At 39.7% G+C, this 24,084-nt stretch overlaps 1 protein-coding gene and 1 long non-coding RNA gene across 2 annotated transcripts in view; one reads left to right on the top strand and one right to left on the bottom strand.

Moving 5' to 3' along the window:
* The window catches only part of CD96 (CD96 molecule), a 91,562-nt gene that overhangs the window by 19,726 nt on the left and 47,752 nt on the right, over positions 1–24,084 (bottom strand). The window contains 3 exon segments of the mRNA XM_082394811.1: positions 1,571–1,642; positions 2,155–2,232; positions 21,044–21,136. Coding sequence (XP_082250937.1) covers positions 1,571–1,642; positions 2,155–2,232; positions 21,044–21,136 — 243 coding nt within the window.
* Positions 6,894–13,284, top strand: LOC309630076. Its single transcript, XR_014245411.1, has 2 exons — positions 6,894–8,315; positions 8,365–13,284. It is a non-coding gene; the product is annotated as an uncharacterized lncRNA (long non-coding RNA).

Here is a 24,084-nt window from a genome sequence, read left to right as displayed (position 1 = left end):
CTTGGTTTGTAGGCATTCTTTATATATTCTTGATATAAAGTTTTGATCCTTTGCTAACTATATATTCTTGATCCTTTTTCAAATATGTGTGGCAAATATCTTCTCCCAGATTATAGTTTGCCTTTTTTTAAACTGTCTTTAAGGAGTCTTTTGATGAAAAAATTTTCTTAATATTATTGTATTCTAATTTTTCAATTGTTTTTATGGTTAGTGCCTTAGGTCTCTTCTTTAAGCCCTTTCTTACCCCAAAGCCAGGAAGAAGTTCACCCTAATTTTATTACATGTTTTAATATTTAGCTTTTTGACACAAATGTCTTAAACTACATGGAGTTTATTTTTGTGTACTGTGCATGGTGGGAGTGCATTTTAACATGTTTTTCTTATAAAAAATCAATGTTCCTGGGCCCACTTGCTGAACAGTCTCTTCTTTTTACAGTACTCTGCATGCCACCTTTGACATACATCTAGGTTACACTGCCTTATGGATCTCTTTGTGTGCTCTCCCTTCTGATACTGCCTTTTCATTCCTGTATTTGGGTACTGAGTTCATGGGTGTCTATTATATTATCAACGTATTTGTTGAGAGAAATGTGTTACATTAAATTATAGAGCGCCATGCCCAGACTAAGAATGAAACTGTGTCATGAATTAAAGATTGTGATTAATCTAAATCTGTGAACCTGAGGTCCATAAAAGAGATAAAGTAAATAAATTATGCTCAAAGAGCGATATTACACAGGTTCCTTTTCTCTCTTTGATTTATTTCCTAAGGACAAGTTCCCAGCAGTGAGATGACTGACTGAGCCAGTGGGTATAAAAGACTTTTAGAGGTTTTCAATGTACAACTTAAATGCTTTTTAAAAGGGACATACACATTTACTCTGTGGCAAAGGGCCCGGGAGTTAAATTCAGAAGTCCTGCACCTGTGGCATCCAGGTTTCTCTTTGCTTTAGCCACATCCTTTGCTGCTTCCCACCATGCTGATCTTTGTCTTGTACCACTAAGAGGCAGTATATTTCCTTTTCCAATCCTGTCAATACCTGCTAAAGCAGCATCAGCAGACCCTGCTGCTACTTGGTCAGATGACAAGTAACAAACCATTTCTGTGCCTCACACTGGGCCCTCTCTTTTCCTTTTTTTTTTTTTTTTTTTTTTTTAGTGATATGCATATTCTAGCTAGTTCCCTCTTTCCCCAGATCTACTGATAGTTTGCTTTTTTATCTCCACTTTACTCAGATGTTGCCTTCCTCAGTAAGGCCTTTCAAGACCACCCTATTTAGAAGGGCAGTGCCCCCTCACCCTTGATTCTCACTGTCTCCCTTCTCTGCTTTATTTTTTCTGTATCACTTATCACTGTTTGTCTGTCTCTCTTCCACCAGATTTTGGAACTTAGGTCTGTTTTGTTTACAGATATATCCTTAGCAACTTCAACAATGCTTTAAACATTGTCAATGCCTTGTAAATATTTGTTAATATGATTTTAAACAAAGCACACAGTAGCTGTTCAATATATGTGTTGGGTAAATGAATGAGGCCCAGAGTACTCCAAGGGACTCACAGTTACACTTACAGTATTTGGCATCTTTCCCACTGGAGGTCCAGGAGTAGTTGAAGCCTCGGGTAGTCAGGTCGTAATTGCTGGCTGAAAGACAAAATTTTCAGAATTCCACTTTCTTATAAGGCTGTAATTTAATTTTACTTTGATGTGCTGAATTTTTAAACGATATGACTTTGGGGAAATCTGAAACTGAAAATATGCTTTGCTACACAGGAACACTAGCTGGCATAATAAGCAAAAGTCTGTGGTTTATGTTTAATGCCAACTTGTCACTGATTTTCTTTCTTTTTCTGTTCTTGTCACCAACTCAGATCACTGGGAGTATTGTAAAGATTACTTTAATATTACCTTAAAAATCCCAGGACAAATGAAAAATACAATATAATAACAAATCACCAACCCATATTTTTAAGATTACAGTGATTGGCATATCAATATAGAGTCACCAGATAATAACTTGCCACAGAGTAACTCAAAACCAAAATATCAACATCAAATGAAAAAATATAGCATTTTGCCCAAACCTCAATATTATCATAGCAGTAGTGTTGTGTTGTCTCTTTTGAGTCACATGAGGAAAGCCTTGCTATACTCACTTTGAGCACTTGGAAGGGTGACGTTTGGAGTCGATCTAGTCACATCTACAAGGGCTGTTGAAGATGGAGCTGGATAACCTACTTTGCAAAAAAATTCCCAAATTGTCATAGGTATTTACTTTCACATGTTTAAATATGCCACTATGCTTAACAAGGGTGGCACATAGAGCATGGAGTGTTAGAGTTGGAAAGAATCTTAGTGAATACATACTCTAATGGCTTCATTTTATAAATTATGAAACTGAGTTCAAAAGTTCTATGCTTGTGGTTACACACCCAACATTCACACTTTCAAAATATATTGTTTTAGTGCTACTGTGTGCAAGACTATTCGACATTCAATGAACAATGAAGACAAGGTCCTCACCCTCATGGAACTTATCTTGTAGTGAATCTTCACAACTGTATATAATATTTTCCAATACTAAATATGGTTTCATATTTACTTCAATTCTTAGCTTTCAAAATCATCTCCATCTTTATAAGCCATCATATTTCCCATTCTCCTCCTCCCTCCCTTCTCCCCAAAATGAAAGACTAATTCACATTCATTTGAAAATATCTCTGGATATAAAGCAAGGTAGATTGAAGAAGAAAAATACCCTACCACAGCACACTGAAACATGTTTATGTCTCTAGGGAAGACAAATCTTTAATAGGTTTTTTAATTTATATGTATTTCTCCTTTGTTCCAGAACAGGTTCATGGTGGCTTACATAAATATGCAAGTGCAAGAAGATAAAAGAAGTGGATAGAAAGAGAAAACAAGGGCAAGGAAAAATAAAGTTAGAAAAAGAATGTTGATTTTGTTGAAACCTGACTGGGGATATTACATAAAATGCATTTCTTGATGTAGTGTTCTCTTAGTAGATATGGACTGCACATTTGGTCAGAACCTTCTAGTAACAATGCTAAGAAATAAAATCTGCCTGCCAATGCAGGCACTCAGTTACCTGCTTGGCCTTTTATTGGTTCTTTCTGTTAGGATAAATACATTTGTATTATATCAAGTATAAATGAACAAAATGAAATGTTGGAATTTGTTGTTACTGTAGTTTGTTTTCTTTCCCTCACAAGTAGTATAAAGAGAATTGCAGTAGAAGATAAGTACTATTGTAGAGAAAATGCACTGTGCTGTGGGATTCCAGAGGAGGAACACATAACCAAGACATGTGAGCTCAGCGAAGGCTTTCTGGAGGAAGTGACATATCAACTAGGCTTGAAGGGTGACAGGAATTAGCCAGACAAGTTGGAGAAAGAGGGCAAGCAAGGAGCAGAATATCCCAAGCAGTGTGGACAGAAAAGGTGGGAGAGAACTGAAGCCCGATCAGAATGTTGAAGGCACTCTGTGAGAAGAAAAGGGATGAGGATGGAGAAGTAAGAAGAAGCTACATCCTTAAGATTCCACGGAGGAATAATACCAAACTAGACCTTAACAGATGCTCTGACCCCAGGGTAAGTGAAGGGTGGCCTGGACTATAGCGTGAAGGCTGTGGGGAAGAAGAGAAGTGGACAGGTTTCAAGTGTGGGCTCTACAGGCTTGGTAAATGGCCGAATGTAGGAAATTAGGAAGAGAGAGAAGTCAAAATAACTTCCAGTTTTCCAGCTTGGGCAGATTTTTGGATCAAGGCATCATTATCTGAGAAAATAAACAGAAAAAAATAGCTTTGGAAGGGCAAGAGGCACGAAGATGAAATAAATTTTGGACAGATTGATTCTGAGTGCATATGAGACATTCAATTCCAGAGGGTTGAGCATGTGAGTCTGAATCTTAGGAGTAAAATTAGGCTGCAAATGAGTATTTGTGAGACATCAGCATGTAGACAGTAACTGGAGTAACTGAGAGTGCCAAAGAAGATGGGTCTTGGCAGAAGAGAAGAGGGCCTAGCATGGAACAATGAGGACCACTTCCATGTAAGGTACTGGCAGGAAAAATGGAGATTGAAAAGGAGGACCCCAGGGAGGCAGGAGGAAAGCCAGGGGCTATGGCTTAGAGAAGCCAAGGTGACGGAGGGTTTCCAGACGCAGGGCCAGTCAGTCCAATTCCTCAAATATTTGTGAGTGAGCGCTGTGTGCCAGACGCTGGGTCAGTGCAGTCAAATGCTGCCAAGAAGACAGATTCCCTTCTAGCTCTTAACTGCTAGGAAGCCATTGCATTAGACTTGCATACAAAGCCTAAGAGACAGATTTGCAAACCACCTGGAGATGTGCAAAAGCAGTGTAGCTTAGCTATTAAAAGCATGAATTCCAGAGCCACATACCGTGAGCTGAAGCCTCGCTTAGTTCTAAGTTAAATGTATGATCTTGGTAAAGTCTACTGACCTGTCTCTCTTTCTTGTATTCCTCACGTCTAAAATAACAGTACTTTTCTATAGGGTGACTGTGATGATTGAGAAATCATCACTCGTATGAATTCTGGTAGAAGAATGCCTGGCGTGAGGTAAACACTAAAAAGTAATTTTAGAAGCTATACAACAGGTCATCTGCAGTTTAGTTCAGGTGCTGAAGACACAAGCATATCATAGCAATAGACGAATCTCTTGATGAGTTCTACCATTGCCCCACTTTCCTTGGTCTTTCTAGAAGGACTCTGATTCCAGGTAACCAATCCCTCCCCAGGCTGGCCCAAGTCAAGAACTACATTCCAAAAGGCTGCACCAGAAAAGGGCTGTCTGGGGTGAAGAGAACGGCAGCGTGCTGGGCATTAGCTCTCTGATGGCGTGGTGATGCCTGCTGGCAGAGTCACCTGCAGCTCTCCTCTTCCACCTCACTGAGCCCCCGTGGCTCAGATTCTCGTGCAGTCACTGTAACTTCCAGCTCACTGCCTCCTACTGATCATCAAGACAAATGGCAGGAAAAATGCACCAAAAGACTGGCGGCAGGAGACACGAAGTAGCCGTAGGGCAAGCTCAGACTGTCTCAAACTGAGTATTGGGATCACATTCCTGGACACCCCAGAACTGCTCTTAGGGAATTGAGCCCTGGCGTTCTCCCACTGGCCCACCCTGGCCGGCAGTCGAATAGCAAGGAGGTCAGCCGCTGTTCACTCCCTGTGAGCATTTGGCTGGCTGTGCTCCACCACGCCCTCTAGAGGAAGGCCCAGGAAGTCTCTGCATCAAGAGCAGCTATGCTTCTCTGCAACTGGCTCATTATGATTTTATGAACCTATGGATCACAGAGTGAATTTGAATTTCTTTCTCTCATCGAGATGGCTTTATCTTTGTCCCTCTTTGCAGTAATTTCTTCAGTTATCTGTTTTTAAAATTTTTTAAGTTTACCTCGTAACCATACAAGACAAAGTAAAAAATGCGCAGAAGAAAACTAGCCATAAGTAATCATTGGATACTGTGGGATACTGAAAGATATGATGTGCTTCTCCTAATTAATATAGGAAGAAAAGGTAAAAGAGGAAGTGAGGAGGGGAAGGGAAAAAGAAGAAAGACTATCCACGTTTTAAACAATTCTCAGAAGGATAAAAGAAAGAATGATCTCTTTACTCTGGAACTCTGTTCCTTGTATAGGAGAAAGTGTGGCTTTCATTGTCAGTCATAGTCTCATCTCTTATCTCCCTTCCCATGGGCCAGCATCATTCATTCTTCCTCCCTCCCCCACTCTCTTCCTCTCACTGGGAGAACTGACTTTCACAGTATTCACCAAGTGACTTAGTAAGTGAAAGCAGAAAGGAATGGTTTTACAGTGGTGGTACATCATAACAATGGTGATGATGATGATGAAGAAAAAGAACGAGGAAGCAAAAATCAGAGAACTTTGTACTTATTTGTGAGCTACAACCATCACCTAGAAATCTCAGTCTAATATGCAACTGCCAGCCACCTTTGAAAGTACTTTTCACTTAGAAGGAACAGACATTTTCTGATTGTCCACACTGGGTGCTAGTACTGATTAGTAACATATGATTTGATTCTGGCAGGATTCACTGGAATCCTGATGAAGTATGATAACTGGGAATTTCATTTGTATTAAACGGACTGATTAAATGTTCTCTTCTAGAGGTCAGAACATAATGTGACATAAATCCTTACTTACTGCAGATTTACTGCAGGGGAAGAATTCATTCGTTTGATTCCATCTAGTGAGTGTTGTTCCTGGACCATGGGAAGAGGAACACTGCCTCGGGCATGCATGCTGTCTTGATCTTTGCCTCACTGTGTCTCTTGCCTGGTTTAGATAACAGCCCTACGCTTCCTCTCACAGGCAGGCCTGTGGAGTTTGTTGAGGGCTGAATCAGTGCCATAGCTTCTGGGAACAAAAGGATCAATGACAGCTATCACTATCTTGAGGGAGCCCAAGGTCATTTCAGTCTTATTCGTCTCCAGCTGAATTTTGTTTTGGTCTTGGCCTAAGGGTCTGTGCCAAGTTGCATAGGTTATTGAAAGAATGATCCCTTTAATCTGGAATTTTTTTTTTTTTTTTTAATAAATTTATTTTATTTATTTATTTATTTATTTTTGGCTGTGTTGGGTCTTCGTTTCTGTGCGAGGGCTTTCTCCAGTTGCGGCAAGTGGGAGCCACTCTTCATCGCAGTGCGCGGGCCTCTCACTATCGCGGCCTCTCTTGTTGCGGAGCACAGGCTCCAGACGTGCAGGCTCAGTAGTTGTGGCTCACGGGCCCAGTTGCTCCGCGGCATGTGGGATCTTCCCAGACCAGGGCTCGAACCCGTGTCCCCTGCATTGGCAGGCAGATTCTCAACCACTGCGCCACCAGGGAAGCCCTAATCTGGAATTTTGTCCATCATGCAGAAGTCAGAGCTGAAGCCAGCTAGAGATAGCTTTACACCGATGGTTCAAGGTTAAGGCCTCTTGGCATTACATGACACAACCTCTAACAATCTCAACGTTGTTATCTCTTGCTACTCCCTGCTTACATTCTTTCATTTATTCACCAAGCATTTGGGAGCCTCTATCTTCCAGGCATTGTACTTGGCACTGGTGATACAATGATTAGCTTCCCTGGAGTTTAAGTTCACGGAGGATATGGACATTAACCAGAGAATCACATAAACCAATCCAAACAGGAGAACATTTGAAGGAGAGAAGGCATAGTCAGAGTCCCAGGAAGGCTGCCCTGAGGAATGTAGAGGGAGAATGGAGGCAGGGGAGGGGCTGTGGGAGCTTTAAGGTAGAGGACACAGCAAGTGCAAAGGCCCTGGGGTGGTCTACACACTGTGGTTTAGTATTAGCAATGTGTGGTACTTGTCTATTCCAGGACTGGGCCTTTACAAGCCCTCAGAAGTGTTTGTTCTGTGTGTTGAACTGAACAGAGTGTTGCAACAGTGCACATCCATGGCCTCAGCAGCAGCAGAACAGTGATCAAACTGTGGCACACTCGGGGCTTCCCTGGTGGCGCAGTGGTTGAGAGTCTGCCTGCCAATGCAGGGGACACGGGTTCAAGCCCTGGTCTGGGAAGATCCCACATGCCGCGGAGCAACTGGGCCCGTGAGCCACAACTACTGAGCCTGCGCGTCTGGAGCATGTGCTCCGCAACAAGAGAGGCCGCGATAGTGAGAGGCCCGCGCACCGCGATGAAGAGTGGCCCCCGCTTGCCGCAACTAGAGAAAGCCCTCGTGCAGAAACGAAGACCCAACACAGCCAAAAATAAAATAAATAAATAAAATTTAAAAAAAGAAAAAAGAAAATGCTATTTCACTTACAAAATTAATTAAAAAAAAAACAAAAAACTGTGGCACACTGGTGGCAGCGAATGCTGCTTGTTTCTCTGAGCTGTTTTCTTTTGTTTTCCTTCTGTTTCTGAAAGCAAGCCCTTCCTAGAGCCCGACCTAGAGATTCTGTAACTATAAGAGGACATACGTATCTGCCAATCTCTTGACATCAAGTACAGCATTTTAAAAGACTTGCCTTCATATTCCTTTCAGTCAAGTCTTTAAAAGATTTGTATTACATATTTCAGCATGCGAATAAGCCATACTTGCTTTTTGTCTTTTCTGTTTTAAGGTTATGTTTACACTCACAATATGGCAAAACCTCTTCAGCATTCAATAGTTGGTTTTATATTATGAAATACTACGTAGGCAAGTAATATGCCAAACCCAGTGACAGACAGTTGTTTGCTTTGTTTGCTGGTTGTTTATTTCTTCTTCAGTTTGAATGTTTATTGTTATTTAACCTTGTACATGTCCAGAGGTACAAAGTTTGAATGTTTATTGTTATTTAAACTTGTACATGTCCAGAGGTACAAAATAATGATCCTTGGTTTCCAGGAAAGAAGAAGGGGTTTAGAGGAAAACACTGCTTAGTACAAAATGGCTTGCTATATTAATTCATAAACTGCCATGAGGTTAGATGAGATTTGAAACCTTTTGAAACCCATTTCTATTAAAACTTAAAATGCTTTTTCACTAACGTTAAAAATTACCCCTTTATGTTATCACTAGAAATTCAATGAAGTCAGAAGACAGCTCCAATCAACTCAGAAGACAGTTCTGAGTTGGATGGAGGAGACAGAGACATATTCTATAAGAGCTAATTCTGGTTGGCTCCTTGTGACATTAGGAAGCAAAACCCAATCTCTTAACCTGGACTCTTGCCATCTTCCCAGTGACCATCCCTCTCACTGCCAGAGAGGGAAAGGCAGGGAAATGCTAGAGACCCCATGTGGATTAATTTGGGGAAAATACTGAAATATTTTCCAAACAATTTAATTATTTAACATCGACTACTATGTGCCAAATAAAAAAGACAGGTGAGCAGTTGCGATATAAGTGGAGAATAAAGGATAAAATGGTAATGACAACAACAAAAAAGAAATATTGATTTGGTCATTGCTTCCTCCTTCAAGGAATTAAAAAATACAAGTAAAAGTATTGATTTATTTCAAGGTTAATTTTGCTCACTGGACTCTTTTGATCCCGGCCTACTTCTTGGACTGGACTGTGTGAGCCTTAGCTTTAGAGTTGCTCTTTATGCATTTTTACACTTCATACTCTTAATAACCATGTGAACTAGAAAATATTACTTCTGTTTTTTTTAATATAAGAAAACAGGATTAGAGAAGTGAAATAACTTGCCCTGGGTAACAGAGCTAGTAGGTGGCAGAGATAAGAATTGAACCCAAGCCTGTCTGACACCAAAGATTATATTCAATCCACTCTGGTAGCCTTAAAGTGTAGTTAGGCTTTATGGTTTATCACAGGCTATTGAATATAGTTCATTGTGCTATATCGTAGGACCTTGTTGTCTATCCATTATACATAATAGTTTGCCTCTGCTGGTCCCAAACGCCCAATCCACCCCTCCCCCACTCCCCCTCCCCATTGGCACCCACAAGTCTATTCTCTATGCCTGTGAGTCTGTTTCTGTTTTGTAGATAAGTTCATTTGCATTCAATATCCTGTGATACACCATAATGGAAAAAGAATATGAAAAAGAATGTATATTTATGTATAAATGAATCACTTTGCTGTATAGTAGAAATTAACACAACATTGTAAAACAACTATGCTTCAATAAAATAAAAATTTTTTTAAATTAAAAAAAAAAGTATAGTTAGCCTTGTTAACAGCATGGAGGGAAACGCTAGAGAGCCCCAGGCAGATTAATTGGGGGGAAATCTTTGAGAACCAAGGTTTAGCCGTGGAAGAGCTCAGTCATGGTCCCTAACACACAACCACTCAAAACAGAAGGCCTTTTATATCCTCTGCTTTTCTCCTCTCTCCTCTCTTCCATCATCACCTCTTAGTTTCCTGTCATGAGACTACCCAGTCTTTGGGCCGTGACCAGGTGCCTTTTTCTTTAGGGAGACTTCTGCTCTTTCTAAAACCCTTCCCTTGTTAATCACTTTCTTCTTTGTACTTTAGAAAATATCCTTACCCCACCCCCAAATGTTTATGGAGTTATCAATACTTATTGAGAACCATGTGTTATCACTGTTCTAGGCAATGGAGAGACATCAGTAGACAAATCAGACCAAAAAATCCTGCCCTCGTGGGATTTACTTTCTTGTGGGGAAAAGCGAGTAAATTATACAAGATGTTAAAAGACACTAAGGAGAAAAATAAAACAGGGAAAGAGGACAGGAAGTGAGATAGAGGGTGTTACAGTTTAAAATGAATTGGTCATGGAAAGCCCCACATTGAGAAGGTGACATTTGAACAAAGATTGGGAGAAGATGAGGTGTGAGCCATGTGGATTTTGGGGGGAAGAATTTCCAGGCAGAGGGAATGAGTGAAAAGGCCCTGAGGTGGGAGCACCCAGGTCATGTTGGAGGAACAGCAAAGAGGCCGATTTGGGTGAAGCCCAGTGAGCGAGGGGGAGAGTAGAGTAGTGGGAATATAATAAATTGGATATAACATGTGACCTTTCAAGCCAACTTTATAGATATCTGCTTTTTCTCACTGCCCACTCGCCTCCTCCACTCATAAGACCATGATCATGGTGGGTTTCATTTACATCCGAATCCATCTCAAGTAGAAGTAGACACATAATTCTAGGGGTTTTTTGTTTTTATTAAAACACACACACACACACCAAACAATTTAGACAAAGACAGACTGGTTAATTACTCAACCACTTTATTTCCTACCTTGGGTTTCCTACCATGTTCCCAAAGGGATTTAACGGAACTAATAATAAAACGTAACATTTTGACACTATGAACCAGGTACTATATTATCCGGTGTTTTACATGCCGAGTCTCCTCTGTTGCTTTTAATAACCCATTAAGGAAGGCACTACCCATGCTAACACTCTTCCTTTTCTTCTTTCTCTTGTCTTTCCCCATTTTCTTCAAGCATCCTCACCTTGGCCATGTTTTTAGAACTCTGTTTATTACTTGTCAATCCATCACACCATTGCCAAGAACTACAGCTTTCTGTGGACTATCTCAGTGGGTAAACCATCACCTCATCATGTTTGCTTCATTTTCAATGAATTTATTTTACTTGCAAATTTTTAAATCTTTTAAATAAAACTGTATATGTGTACACATGATGATTTGATATACATATACATAGTGAAGTGATTACCATACTCAGCCCGTTAACATGTTGTCTCTTTTCACATAGTTACTTTTGTGTGTGTGTGTGATGAGAGCATGTGAAATCTACTCTTAGCAAATTCCCAATATTCAATACAGTATTATTAACTATAGTCATCATGCTATACATTTGATCTCTAGACTTACTAATCCTACTTAACTCCAACTTTGTACACTTTGACAAATATTTCCCCTACCTCCCTACCCTTGCTAACTACCGTTCTACTCTTTGCTTCCATGTATTTGACTCTTTTTAGATTTCACATATAAGTGAGATCATGTAGTTCTTTTTCTGTGTCTACCTTATTTCACTTAGCATAATGTCCGCCATGTTCATCCATGTTGTTGCATATCATAGGATCTCCTTTTTTAAGGGCGAATAACATACATATATATATATACACACACACACATAAATATATATTTTTTATCAATGGGAACTTAGGCTGTTTCCATATCTTGGCTACTGTGAATAGTGCAGTGAATATGGGAGCACAGATATCCCTTAGAGGTGGCTTTCATTTCCTTTCTGTAAATACCAAAATGAGAGATTGCTGGATCAAATCATAGTTCTACATTTAAATTTTTGAGGAACTTCGAAAACCGTTTTCCATGTTTTTCATTCTATTTTCTATTAAAGGCTACATCAATTTACACTCCCATCAACAGTGTACAAGGGTTCTCTTTTCTCCATATCCTTGCCAACACTTATCTTTAATTTTTTGGATGATAGCCATTCTAACAGGTGTGAGGTGATATTTCATTGTGGTTTTGATTTGCATTTCCCTAATGATTAGTGATGTTGAGCACCTTTACATATACCTTTTGGCCATTTGTATGTCTTCTTTGGAAAAATGTCTGTTCAGGTCTTTTGTTCATGTTTTAGCAGGTGGTTTCTTGTTTTGCTATTGAATTGAATAAATTCCTTATATATTTTGGATATTAACCCCTTATCAGATATATGATTTGCAAATATTTTCTCCCAATCCATAGATTGTTTTGTATTTTGTTGATTGTTTCTTTTGCTGTGCAGAAAATTTTTTTAGTTTGATGTAGTACACTTGTTTATTTTTGCTTTTGTTGCCTGAACTTTTGGTGTCATATCAAAAAAGTCATTGCTGAGGCCAGTTGATGTCAAGGAGCTTTTTCCCTATGTTTTCTTCTAGGAGTTTTACAGTTTCAGGTCTTATATTTAAATTTTTAATCTATTTTGAGGTGATTTTTGTGTATGGTATAAGAAAAGGGTTCAATTTCATTCTTTTGCATGTGGATATCCAGTTCCCTAAGCACCATTTATTGAAGAGACTATCCTTTCTCAGTGTGTATTCTTGGTGCCTTTGTTGAAAATTAGTTGACCATATTTGCTTGGGTTTATTTCTGGGTTCTCTATTCTATTCCGTTGGCCTACATGTCTGTTTATGCATGTACCATACTATTTTGATTACTACATCTTTGTAGTATAGTGAGAAATCAGGAAGTGTGATACCTCCAACTCTGTTCTTCTTTCTCAACGTTGCTTTGGCTATTTGGTGTCTTTTGTGAATATGAATTTTAGGGTTGTTTTTTCTATTTCTGTGAAAAATGCCATTGGAATTTTGATAGGGACTGACTGAATTGAATCTGTATATTGCTTGGAGTAGTGTGGACAATTTAACAATATTAATTATTCCAATCCATGAACATCGGATGTCTTTTCACATGTTTGCATGTCTTACAATTTCTTTCATCAACGTTTTATATTTTTCAGTGTACAGATATTTCACTTTCTTGCTCAGATTTATTCCTAAGTATTTTACTCTTTTTTGATGCTATTGTGAATGAGGTTGTTTTCTTAATTTCTTTTTTGTTGTTGCTGGTGTCACTGAATTTCTTTTAATTTTAACGGATAATGCAGAACGGAATTTTCAAATGGGACTCTTTGTACCTCCATTTTAGGTGAGGTCCCAAAGGCTAAGAATGATATTACAGGGCAAGTCATCCTCACTTCTAAAGTAGAGTTTTAGACCACCTATGAAGGACATGTGAAGATAGAGTAGAATGGGTTCATCAGTTCTGGTCCATCATCCACCTCAAGGCTATGTAAGGGGATGAAAGCAGCCCTGGTGAGGATTTCTTTGGAGAGAGTTGGGGTGCTGTGAGTCAAGTCCCTTTTCATGGAGGAGGGAAAGAAGAATATGCTCCCTTAGCTTAGTCCAAGTGAAGTGTGGGTTCAAGAGACCACTCAGAGCTCTTGACCTGCATGTCCTGGAGTTTGGGACAAAGGGGACTAGTGCCCTACTCAGGCTAAAGAGGCTACACTGGGAGCCTATGCTTAAGTAGCAGTGCTAAATGGGCGTAGAGAAGAGAGATATGGCCATAATGGGGAAAAGGAGCACTTCCCCAAACAGGAGACCAAGGTACATGTTTTCCCAGACAAAATAGAATGCCACAAAAAGAAATCTCACCCAGGAAAAAATACTAAGAGGAATAAAAAGCTCCCAAGCTGACAAACCCCCAGAAGCTAACAGGCAGGGAGGGGAGGAACGCAGAAGACCGAAAGAGAAGCATGGCCCATCAAGGGGACAGCATCCACAGGTCAGTCACAGATTTCTGAAATCTGCCCAAGTGCCCCCATGAGGTCGAGATGGCAATTTTAATTTTCTCCAGCCTTAGGGCACCTAAGTCAGATTACGGTCAGCCTGACAAGGAAGGTCTTTCCTTACCTACCCCTCCTCTTTTTTCCCCATTTCATGATCTCCAAAGAGAGAGTCAAGCCAACAACTAGGAGTGGAGAACAGGATGGAGCCAGGAAATCTCAAAGACATCTCCCATGTCTGTCCCTTACCCACCCCCCCAGACATAAAAGACACAACCTCACATCCCAGGCTTCCACAGCTGAGGTAGACCCACACTTGGTGGGAAGGAGGGAGAAAAGTTCTGAACTGAATTAACTTTTGCAAATTTTGACATTACATTGACAAGCTTTTTAAATTATTGACACAAATCTGTTCTTGTGGCTGAAAGGGACCAGATAATATTTATTATATGAAAATCACCAAAAAAGCCAAGGAAAAGAATTACCTAAAATTTCTTTCAGAGGCTAGGTAGAAATTCAACAGAGCTCATTTGGACAGGAAATGATGGGGCAAAAGAAAATTATTTTTTTCTAATCTACCCAGTTCAGTTTATTTATTCAACTAAAAGCAGAGGTAAAATTTATTTGTAAGTTCACGCTGCTGCTGTCATAGTGATCGAGTTCATCAAGCTCAGTTGTCTAAGACTTTGCCTATTCTTATGTAAAATTAAACATGAAAATTTAACTTATTTTCTCAAATAGTAATATTTTCACTTGACCTTCCATTCTATTGACATAACATTTATTGACATAACTACCCAGTCTCCTTGACAAGTGCGTAATTGTACTCCAGTAATTAACCTGCAGCACAAAGAGGCTTTAAACCTACAATGGCACTGACTGGAAAATTGCACTTAAAAGAATATAGGTCAGCAAATACATCTAAACACATCCAAGTCAGCCTCATCAACCCCCAATGTCAGGATAAGGTGGATATTGATCCTCAGGTCAACATAAAGGAGATGTGTGGTGTGAAATCTTAATTTCTACATACAACTGTTTTCCCATGGGAGGCAGATAGTTTGGGGAACATGTGCTCACTGAAGGACTAAAGGCAATATGTATTTCTGGATTACTGGTCCAGAAAGGATTTGCAAGACTCCTTTGGGGGAAGATGACAGTAGGCAGGACAGAGCTCATCACACATCATGTGGTGTGTTCACAGACACTCAATAATTAGGAAATGAACTGAATAGGATGTCCAATAGCTTTTCCCCAGACGTACCTCACCCAAAAGGGGGAACACTGAATAAACACATACGCAAGGTAAATCAGTCATCAAGGAGGCTACCCTTGACTTATGGGTGACAGGAACGGAAAAATTGAGAAATTCTTTAACAACCTGTAAAGTGCGTCCCAGGTGAATGGTGGTGAGAAAGATGTAATGTCCAGAATTTCCTAGGATTCAAGGGAGAGCACTGGAGTTTTGTATGGATTCTGTACATATCTCTGGGCAATAAGAATTATAGTATAATGATGTTGAGAGGAAAAGGGGTAACGAATGGAGGAGGGTCTTTTTCTCCAATTTATTTCCAACTGAGGAAATGTCAGCCCCACTTCTGGAGGCAGAATTTCTCAGAAAGCACTGGTCCAGAGAGGGAAAGATTAATATAGACATAGCTGTCATACTGACCTTTTCATAGCAGCAATACCAGCTTCACACTAGAAGGGATTTATTCAATGTCTAACGACATTTATTGGGCACCCATCATGTACTCTCAGAGGCAGTAAGACTCGGGCTTTGCAGCTGACTGTTTAGGTTGTTTCACTTTCTGCACGACTTTGGGCAAGTTAATTATTAACCTCTTTGTGCTTCAGTATCTTCATCTGTAAAATGGGGATAATGACAGTACTTATACCATTGTGTTTTGGGGAGGGTTAAAGGAGATAATACATTTACTAGTTTAGAATAGTGCCAGGCACATCAGAGGTACTCAAATATTAACAAACATTGTTAACATTATTGCTTAGTACTATAATACAATCATGGCATTTGGTAAAAATTTTTAGGTAATTACTAGAAAAATAAAACCTGGAAAGCCCTTGTGTGATAGTTTTATAAAAATATTTTATTTATTCCCCCACGTTTAGGCAGACAACCTTGCTGAGGCTTCTGTCACACACAGAACTCTCAATTTCTACATATGCCCATTCTAGTTCAGACCATTATCACTTTAAATCTATATCATCTGGTCGTCATCATTGGGTCTTCTGTTTTACTTACATTTTTTATATACTCAAAAAGCCATAGTGGATGTTTTTTGATGTTCAGATCGCAGTTCGAATCCATAGCCTATTAACCTAAGCGCACCTCCACCTGGTTCCACCTCACCTAAGCAACTTGCAGCCCCCTTCCCAACAAGCATTGTCAGCACTCATCCTGCTTGTCTTCCTAGGTCCTGCATGCATTTTATGTCTTTGCTCAAGACCATTATATGAAGATCTGTCTCTCATCTTTCTTCTATTTGAGTCTATATTTCTTTCCAGACCCCCTGCGCAACTTTCCTGATTCTACTCTCCATGTCCCCAGAACTCATTTACTTTTCTTAATTTTCAGTGCTTGGATACATATGATAAAGGCAGAAATTATCAGACAGCAACAGAGGTGTCCTGACCCTTGAAGACAGGTATGGCATGACCGGAGAAGGTGTCAGAAGTTGCTATCACAAACAAATCACATAGGCTTCTCATTGCCTTGCAGAGTCTCTCTGGGACCCCCCTCTTCACTTTAGAATATCCAGATCTACAACTGATCTAATCTGCTTCCCCTGTATTTGTGTTGGACTAATCTCATCTAATTCCAGGTTGATCTCCCACCCATTTCTGACATGCTTTCTTATAAATTAGTAGTTTCATTGCATCCCCTGTGGAACTACTTCCTTCAGTCTGTACCCTTCCTCTCTGATCCCCCCACTCGCCAAGGATCAGGTGTGCTCACCTGGAGAGCTGGCCAATGGTTAGAATCAGACTGGATATGGCATTTCACTCAAAGCTTCCAGGAGTAGAAAGATCCAGACTGTAAGGATTATCTAACTTTTTAGAGAGGGCTTAATATCAAAAGTAAATGCCATCAGGTCCAAGAGTTGTACACAAAAATAGGAGGCAAAGCCAAAATGTCTGTGGCATGGTGGCCAGTGAAATGGGAGGCTAGGCAAGCGGGTCTGGCTAGATTGTAAGCTCTGTGCAGCAGGGGGCCTGCTTGTCACATTCATTACTGTATCCCAGCGCCTCAAAAATTCCTGGCTCGTTGTCAACACTCCGTGTTTGTTGAATGAAAGAAGGTCTTGGATGACTGCTACAGTCGGGGCTGGCGTTTCTGAGGCTATGCTCTCTGAGGTTTCTGAGGTTCTGCTCTCTGAGGCCACGTAGTCTAGAGGCAATTCATGGCCAGTGCGTTAGAAGGCATAGGGCTCTGCTCAGGGCAATGGAAGGTTGGAGTTACGCCAGTACTGTCTCATCCTAGATTCGTCTGGGGTCTCTATGGCTCCATGCAGGCTTGTCTCATCTCACCATTTAGCTTGTTAGCCTCCTGTCTTTTCCTAGGACAAAGCTGCGAATGCAGCTGGCACTCAGAAAACAACAGTTAGTTCAGGTTGAATTGAGCTGGGCTTCCCTGGGTAACTCTTGCAGTTGGCTGTGAGTTATAAGGTTCCATTGTTTCCATTACTTTCTACATTTGTTTCAAGAATATCCTTTCATTGAGGAAAAAAAGAATACGAATTGGATGTTTGCAGCAAGATCTGTAGCTTAAAAATTATGACTGAATTATATAGTTCACTACATCTTAGAATTTAGAACAAAACCATAGCCTTTTGAAGTTGGTTTCCATGACATGTTCCACCCCATTTCCTTTTTTAAAAGAACACAAGGGCGAATCCTACCAGCTTCTGAGACAGCCAGTCATCATGTGATTTCACAATTACCCTCCAGATTGCCAAGATGAAATTTAGATTTTTCAGTTGTAATTCAGTGTTATTCTAAGCAAATAAGTTTCACTTAGATATAAGCAGCCATTGATTTAACATGTTTTTTTGACATATAAAAATCAGACTGAAAATTATTCCAAACATTATCTTGTTACTACCTTGACAGAGGTCCAGATTTTGTAAAGTGAGAAATAGCTAGTCTTATTATACCTGAGCCTGGAACTAAAACAGGGTTTCTCAACCTCAGCACTATTGACGTTTTGGACCTGATAATTCTTTGTCCTGTCTTATGTTGTAGCATCCTCAGCCTCCGCGTAACAGATGCTAGGAGCACCGTCCCTTCCCCTATTTTGGCAACCAAAAATGCCCCCAGACACTGCACATGTCCCTGGGAGGGGGGCAGAGGCAAAATCACCCTGGTGAGAACCATTGATCTAAAACAGTCCTGAGGTCCAGTGTAATGGGGCCTTATTTTTAAGGAGGTCTTTTGATTCTCCAGAAATTTCCAAACTGTATCACCTTAGTATGATAGCAGATCAGGTAGCATTTTTTCTGCTTTTAAACAAATATATTTATTTGACTGTGCTCTTTCAACCTCTCTAATTAGATTGTAGACTCTTTAAGGATAACAAATGTTCTTTCCTTTTTCTTGAACTTCTTCACAGAAATAAGAATGGTGTTTGAACTGATGGAACAACTTAGTATATGTCAACTAACCCCACAGAAAACTGAGCTAGAAGAAATTCATTTGTGCTTTCAATTAGCAGAATGGATACGCCATGATAGCATGATTCTTTTTTCTCTTTTGTTCACTGTTGTATTTCTAGCACCTAGAAGAGTACCTGGTACATAGGAAGGGCTCAATAAACATTTGGTGAATGAATTATGTCACTTCCCTTCTAAAAAAATGTTTAATGAGGTCCCTCCCATCTCTTAAGGTATAACATTTAGAATCCTTAGACTGGGTCTGAAGGCTCTCTTTATTCTGCAGTTTCCAATCTTCATCCCTGTTTCTCTGCTACACAATCCCACTCCTCTGACCTGAACTTACTAAAATTTTCTCAAATCCCCATGAATATCTTCACCAATGCACAACTGCTCATTTTGTTCTCTTTGTTTAAAATGTTTTTTCAAGCTCTTAATAGTCAAATAAATACAATACATACTTCAAGGGTCAGCTTATTTCATCTCTCTTTTTAACACTTCCTGACTCCACGAACTCACAGGCACCTTTCCATACTCAAAGCTTAAGACTTCTTGGTCCGTATCTCTCCCTGAGCATTTTAATTCTATAAAACACTGCACCTTTCACCTTACTATTCGGACTTATTTTCATATGTGCATGTCATCTCTCTCCAAGTACAAGGCAACTTTTTGAAGGCAGAAACAAATTATCATCTTTTTTTGACACCATGGAGTCTATTAAATGATATCTACATAGTGAAGGAACATTATTCTCGTTTATTCTTTTTCATTCATTTATTCAACTAATATTTTTGCATGCCTACTCTGTGCTAGGCATGTGTGAGGAAGCAAAATAAATATGGTCCCTGTCCTCATGAAGTGTTTAGACCATTTGGAGAAAACATAGCATCTAATGTATTGAGAACTAGATTTATAGTCAGAAGACTTTGGTGTGTATACTAACTTTGCCACTTATTAGTCATGTGGTCATTTAAGCTCTCAGCATATCAGTGTCCCCATCTGGAAAATGGAAGTGGTAATGCTTACTCTGTCTACCTCTCATAATAAAGAATATCAAACCACATTGAATTTTAGGTGCAAACATCTTCTGAGTGATAGGATGTGGTTGTTTTAATTTGTCCACAAATTCTTTGACACTTTTTCCTTCAAGAAGTGGAGCCCAATTCTCCGCCTCTTGAGTATGATCATGCTGGACTTAGTGACTTGCTTTTAACAGATAGAATATAGCAAAAGTAATGGTGTGCAATTTTGCAGACTGGGTCATAAAAAGGCAGGGTGGTTTTGTCTTGGTGACTCTATTCCTTGAATTACTTGTTCTGGGGGAAGACAGCTGCCATATTGTGAGTAGCCCTATAGAGAGGCCCATGTGGTGAGGAGCTGAGACTTCCTGCCAACATGTCCAAGCTTGGAAGCAGAGCCCTCAGCTCCAGTCAAGCCTTCAGATGACAGGAGCCCCAGCTAACAGCTTGACTACAACCTCATGAAAGAACCTGAGCCAACCACTCAGCTAAGCTGCTCCTGTCTCATGTGAAACCACGTGAGACAATATATGTGTTATAAGTAGTTAACTTTTGTTTGGGTAATTTGTTATACAGCAATGGATAGCTAATACATAGAGTACTAACGAGACTTAAGGTATTAATGTTGAATATGCTAATATTTGTTGAATGAAGAATATCATAATTTACTATGGTTTATTGCTGAATGATGAGTTAAAAGTGGAAGAAAAAGAAGCATAAAAAAAAGAAAATTACAAAGCCTTAAGAACTAGGAAACAATCAGGTGGATGTAAAACTTCTGTTGGGTGATTTGCAGGCATTTCTCATCCTGCCACATGCTTCATTTTCTGAGAAATATCAACCTGTGACAGTGACTGCAGGCTATGCTAAAGGCTACAGGCTAAAGGAATTGTTCATTCCTACTGACTGCTTTGGCTTATTCCATTTTCAGTTCTCATTTTGAGCTAAAATTGATAGTTTAATTAAACAAGAAATAAAAAGCATACTTCGACTCTATGTAGAACATCCTTTTCTGTGTTAGAGAAAGTCACCTTGGTTCTTTGTTAAACAAAAAGGCCATAGATATGGAAATTTATGATCTGTTTGCATCAATGCCAACTTCTGTAAGTCACTGCTATCCCTTTGCCACAGTAACACTGACCCAGCCTGAACTCCATTATTAATAATGCCACTAGGAGGCTGAATTCAAGTCCACACCAGTCAACTTTGTCAAAATTAATATGAACCAGAACAAATTTAAATTTAAAACTATCTACCCACTTCTGGTCCACAGGATCCCCATTTACAACCAATTTCTTAAACACCCTACTGAGAACATAGTTGTGGAGGAGGACTGTCAATTTATTAACTCATTTAATAATAAATACAGAACTTAAATTTCTCATTGAAGATTTATTGACCCTTATTTTGCCAGGTCTTCAAGTGAAGGACTTTGGAAACTGTGCTAATTCATTTAATCCATGAGAATAGTACTTAACATATTTACCTGAAACGCCATAGACAAGAACAGGGCATGAATCATACAAATTTTCTGAAAATTTTTTCTGTATCAACCTACTTAGTTAAAGGATTAATAGCTCATGGGAAGTAAAACAGTATGAAAACATCCTTACTTGTAGGAGATATGCTGTTGGCTGGAGAAGGCTGGGTGCCAAGGGTAGATTCTGTAGCATCAAGCAGAGAATCTGTTGGAGGGTTCACTGAGCCTGGAAGGATTAAATAGACATGGGTAATGAACAAAATATTGTGATAGGAAGATAAAGTATTAACTTAGTTCCCCCCAAACCTTTACTTATTCATCTAACAAATTATTATTCATTAAAAACCATCATTATTGCCCTGCTATGGGCAAGGCAGTGGAATTTAATGGTGGATGACAAAGACACGGAGCTTTCTTTAAAGAGCACACAGCCTAGAAAATAGATAGGTAGCCAGGCACTGTGTTTAGTGCTGTGACAGCAGAAGTGCAGGGTGCCACGAGAATGCAAAGGAGGGGCACCAACCAGCACTGAGAGGTCAGGGAAAGCTTCCTGGAGAAAGAGACATTTAACCAAGACCTGGTAAAACAATTACTGCACCTAATGTTTTGAGGTATTTGAAAAGTAACCATACAGTTTACATATCTATAAACCCACAAATTTTTTTTTATTACTATGAGTAGAAACAATGATACAGCTCTCCAATGGGACACAACATCAATAAACCTAAGACTGATGGTATTATTGTGCTCTTTCTAAAATTTCTATTTTTTTCATGAAACTTTTATTTGGCTACAGCTTTTCTCTCTCTGTGTGTGTGGGGTGTCTGGGATGAAAGAGAGGCTGAAATACGTTGTTTTACTTATCACATACATTCACGTCATTTCTTTAAAGTCTCTGTTATTGTACTGTAAAATAATCCTATTAGCATTTTAAAACAATTTACAAATGTAAGAAGGACCTATTGACTTTAGGAATATGTGGATTAAATATAATTAAATGATTTCCAGGCTAGGGGATTTTGTGATTTTTCTAGATATCATGGCATTGGGTACAGTATCACACATCTGATGAGCTGTATCAGTTATTTGGACATTTAATTAGAAATTATACTATTGTTTCTATTCTTTACTTTACTTTAAGGAATAAGTATATACAATTTAAGTTATGTCACTTGATAGCACATAGCACATTGGGAGGAATTTGCTTTTGTGAACTTAATTCCTCTATGTTTTATTCTCACTGGTAGTTTGTTATTGCTGTTGGCTATAGGTAGTGCTCACAGCTGGCTGTGACTTGCTATTATAAATGATCCCTTGCTATTAATCTCTGAGGAGGTTGGGGGGTAGTTATATGGAGAGTATGTGAATAGGTCAGCAGAATGACTATTCTCTTCCCCTTGCCATCTGGGGACAAGTTTGAACTCTTCAGCATGACACACAAATCTGATCACGATTTAATCCCGCATTACACTCCTATCTTCATTTCCTGATGCTGACTATTACCTTTTACATCTCTTTAAAATCACACCCTCAGGACTTCCCTGGTGGTGCAGTGGTTACGAATCTGCCTGCCAATGCAGGGGACACGGGTTCGAGCCCTGGGCCGGAAAGATCCCACATGTCGTGGAGCAACTAAGCCCGTGTGCCACAACTACTGAGCCTGCGCTCTAGAGCCCACGAGCCACAACTACTGAGCCCGTGAGCCACAACTACTGAGCCTGCATGCCACAACTACTTAAGCCCGTGTGCCTAGAGCCCGTGCTCTGCAACAAGAGAAGCCACTGCAATGAGAAGTCTGTGCACCACAATGAAGAGTAGCCCCCCTGCTCACTGCAACTAGAGAAAGCCCGCACACAGCAACAAAGACCCAACGCAGCCAAAAATAAATAAATACATTTAAAAAATAGCACACCCTCAATCCAACAGGTAATATTTCAATCCAATTTACCAAACACAATGTTCTCCATGACTTCTTGATCTTTGTGCTTACTGTTTCCTAATACTTTCCCATCCCAAACTTCCTACTATGTACCTCTCATACTTGAAGAATCCTAGGGATCTTTGTGATGCACTCATAGCTCTTAATGTTTGCCCTAGAAAAGGCCTCATTACTTCATCACTATACCTCTCAAGAGAAGTAATTGTTTTGTTTCTCACTGTATTTCCGGTTCCTGGCAACTGCAAGTGGATGAATTGAATGTATACAGATTTCTTCTTAACATTCAAAGAACAAAGATCAACTTTAAGTACATATGTGACCGCTGGTGCGTCATAAGCATCATCTTCCAAAGTAGTAACCTTAATGAGATGGAATGGACCTGGAAAAATAATGCCTAGGTGTTTTTCTCTGCAGATTGATTAGAATAGAGGTTGGCAGACTATGGCTAGGTGAAATCCCACTCACTGCCTACGTTTGTAAGTAGAGTTTTATTGAAACACAGCCATGCCCATTTGTTTATGTATTGTCTACGGCTGCTTTTGTACTACAATGGCAGAGCTGAATAATTGTGGTAGAGACCATATGGTCCACAAAGCATAAAAATACTCACTATCTGGCAGATTAAAAACAGAAAATGTTTGCCAACTCCTAGAACAGAAGTTGTTGATAGGTTATGCTCAATCCTAGATTTCCAAAATGGGAAAGAAGCATTTAGTTTTCATTTGTTGAATATTTCTATTTTAAGATATTATTTTGCCATGTTTCATCACCAAATATCTTTGTAAACTAAGCGGTTCTTGGTACATACAACCTCAGAGTGCATTAGGATGTTATTATTGCAAGATTTGCATTTTGAGATGAATCCTTTGCTCTGTGACAAAAGTGATGCACAGCTTCACTGAGGCCATAAAGAGTCCTTTTTCAGACTGGCCTATAAAGTAGAAACTCTGTCTTGGTCAAAACAAAACTAAGGGGGTATAAAAAAGGAGTGACTAAAACCTAACAGGGAAAAATTATTTCCCCAAACTCAAATGCAGAATTTAGCAGAAACACGTCAGCCAGTTTTCAGACCATTACATTTACCATAACGTTGTAAGGGGCTGGGCTACTGAGTACTCCATCCGTTCACAAGTGTGTCCATTCTGCACAGGCCTGGCAGGGCTCTCAGGACCACCTTCATGGGCAGCAGTGGCCACGTGTCTGTCCCACAAGGGCAGCTGGGTCAATTCTAGAGC

Source organism: Balaenoptera borealis (assembly GCF_965194805.1).
Source record: "Balaenoptera borealis genome assembly, chromosome: 5".
In the NCBI taxonomy this organism is placed as follows: domain Eukaryota; kingdom Metazoa; phylum Chordata; class Mammalia; order Artiodactyla; family Balaenopteridae; genus Balaenoptera; species Balaenoptera borealis.
This window is presented reverse-complemented; position numbering and strand designations above follow the sequence as displayed.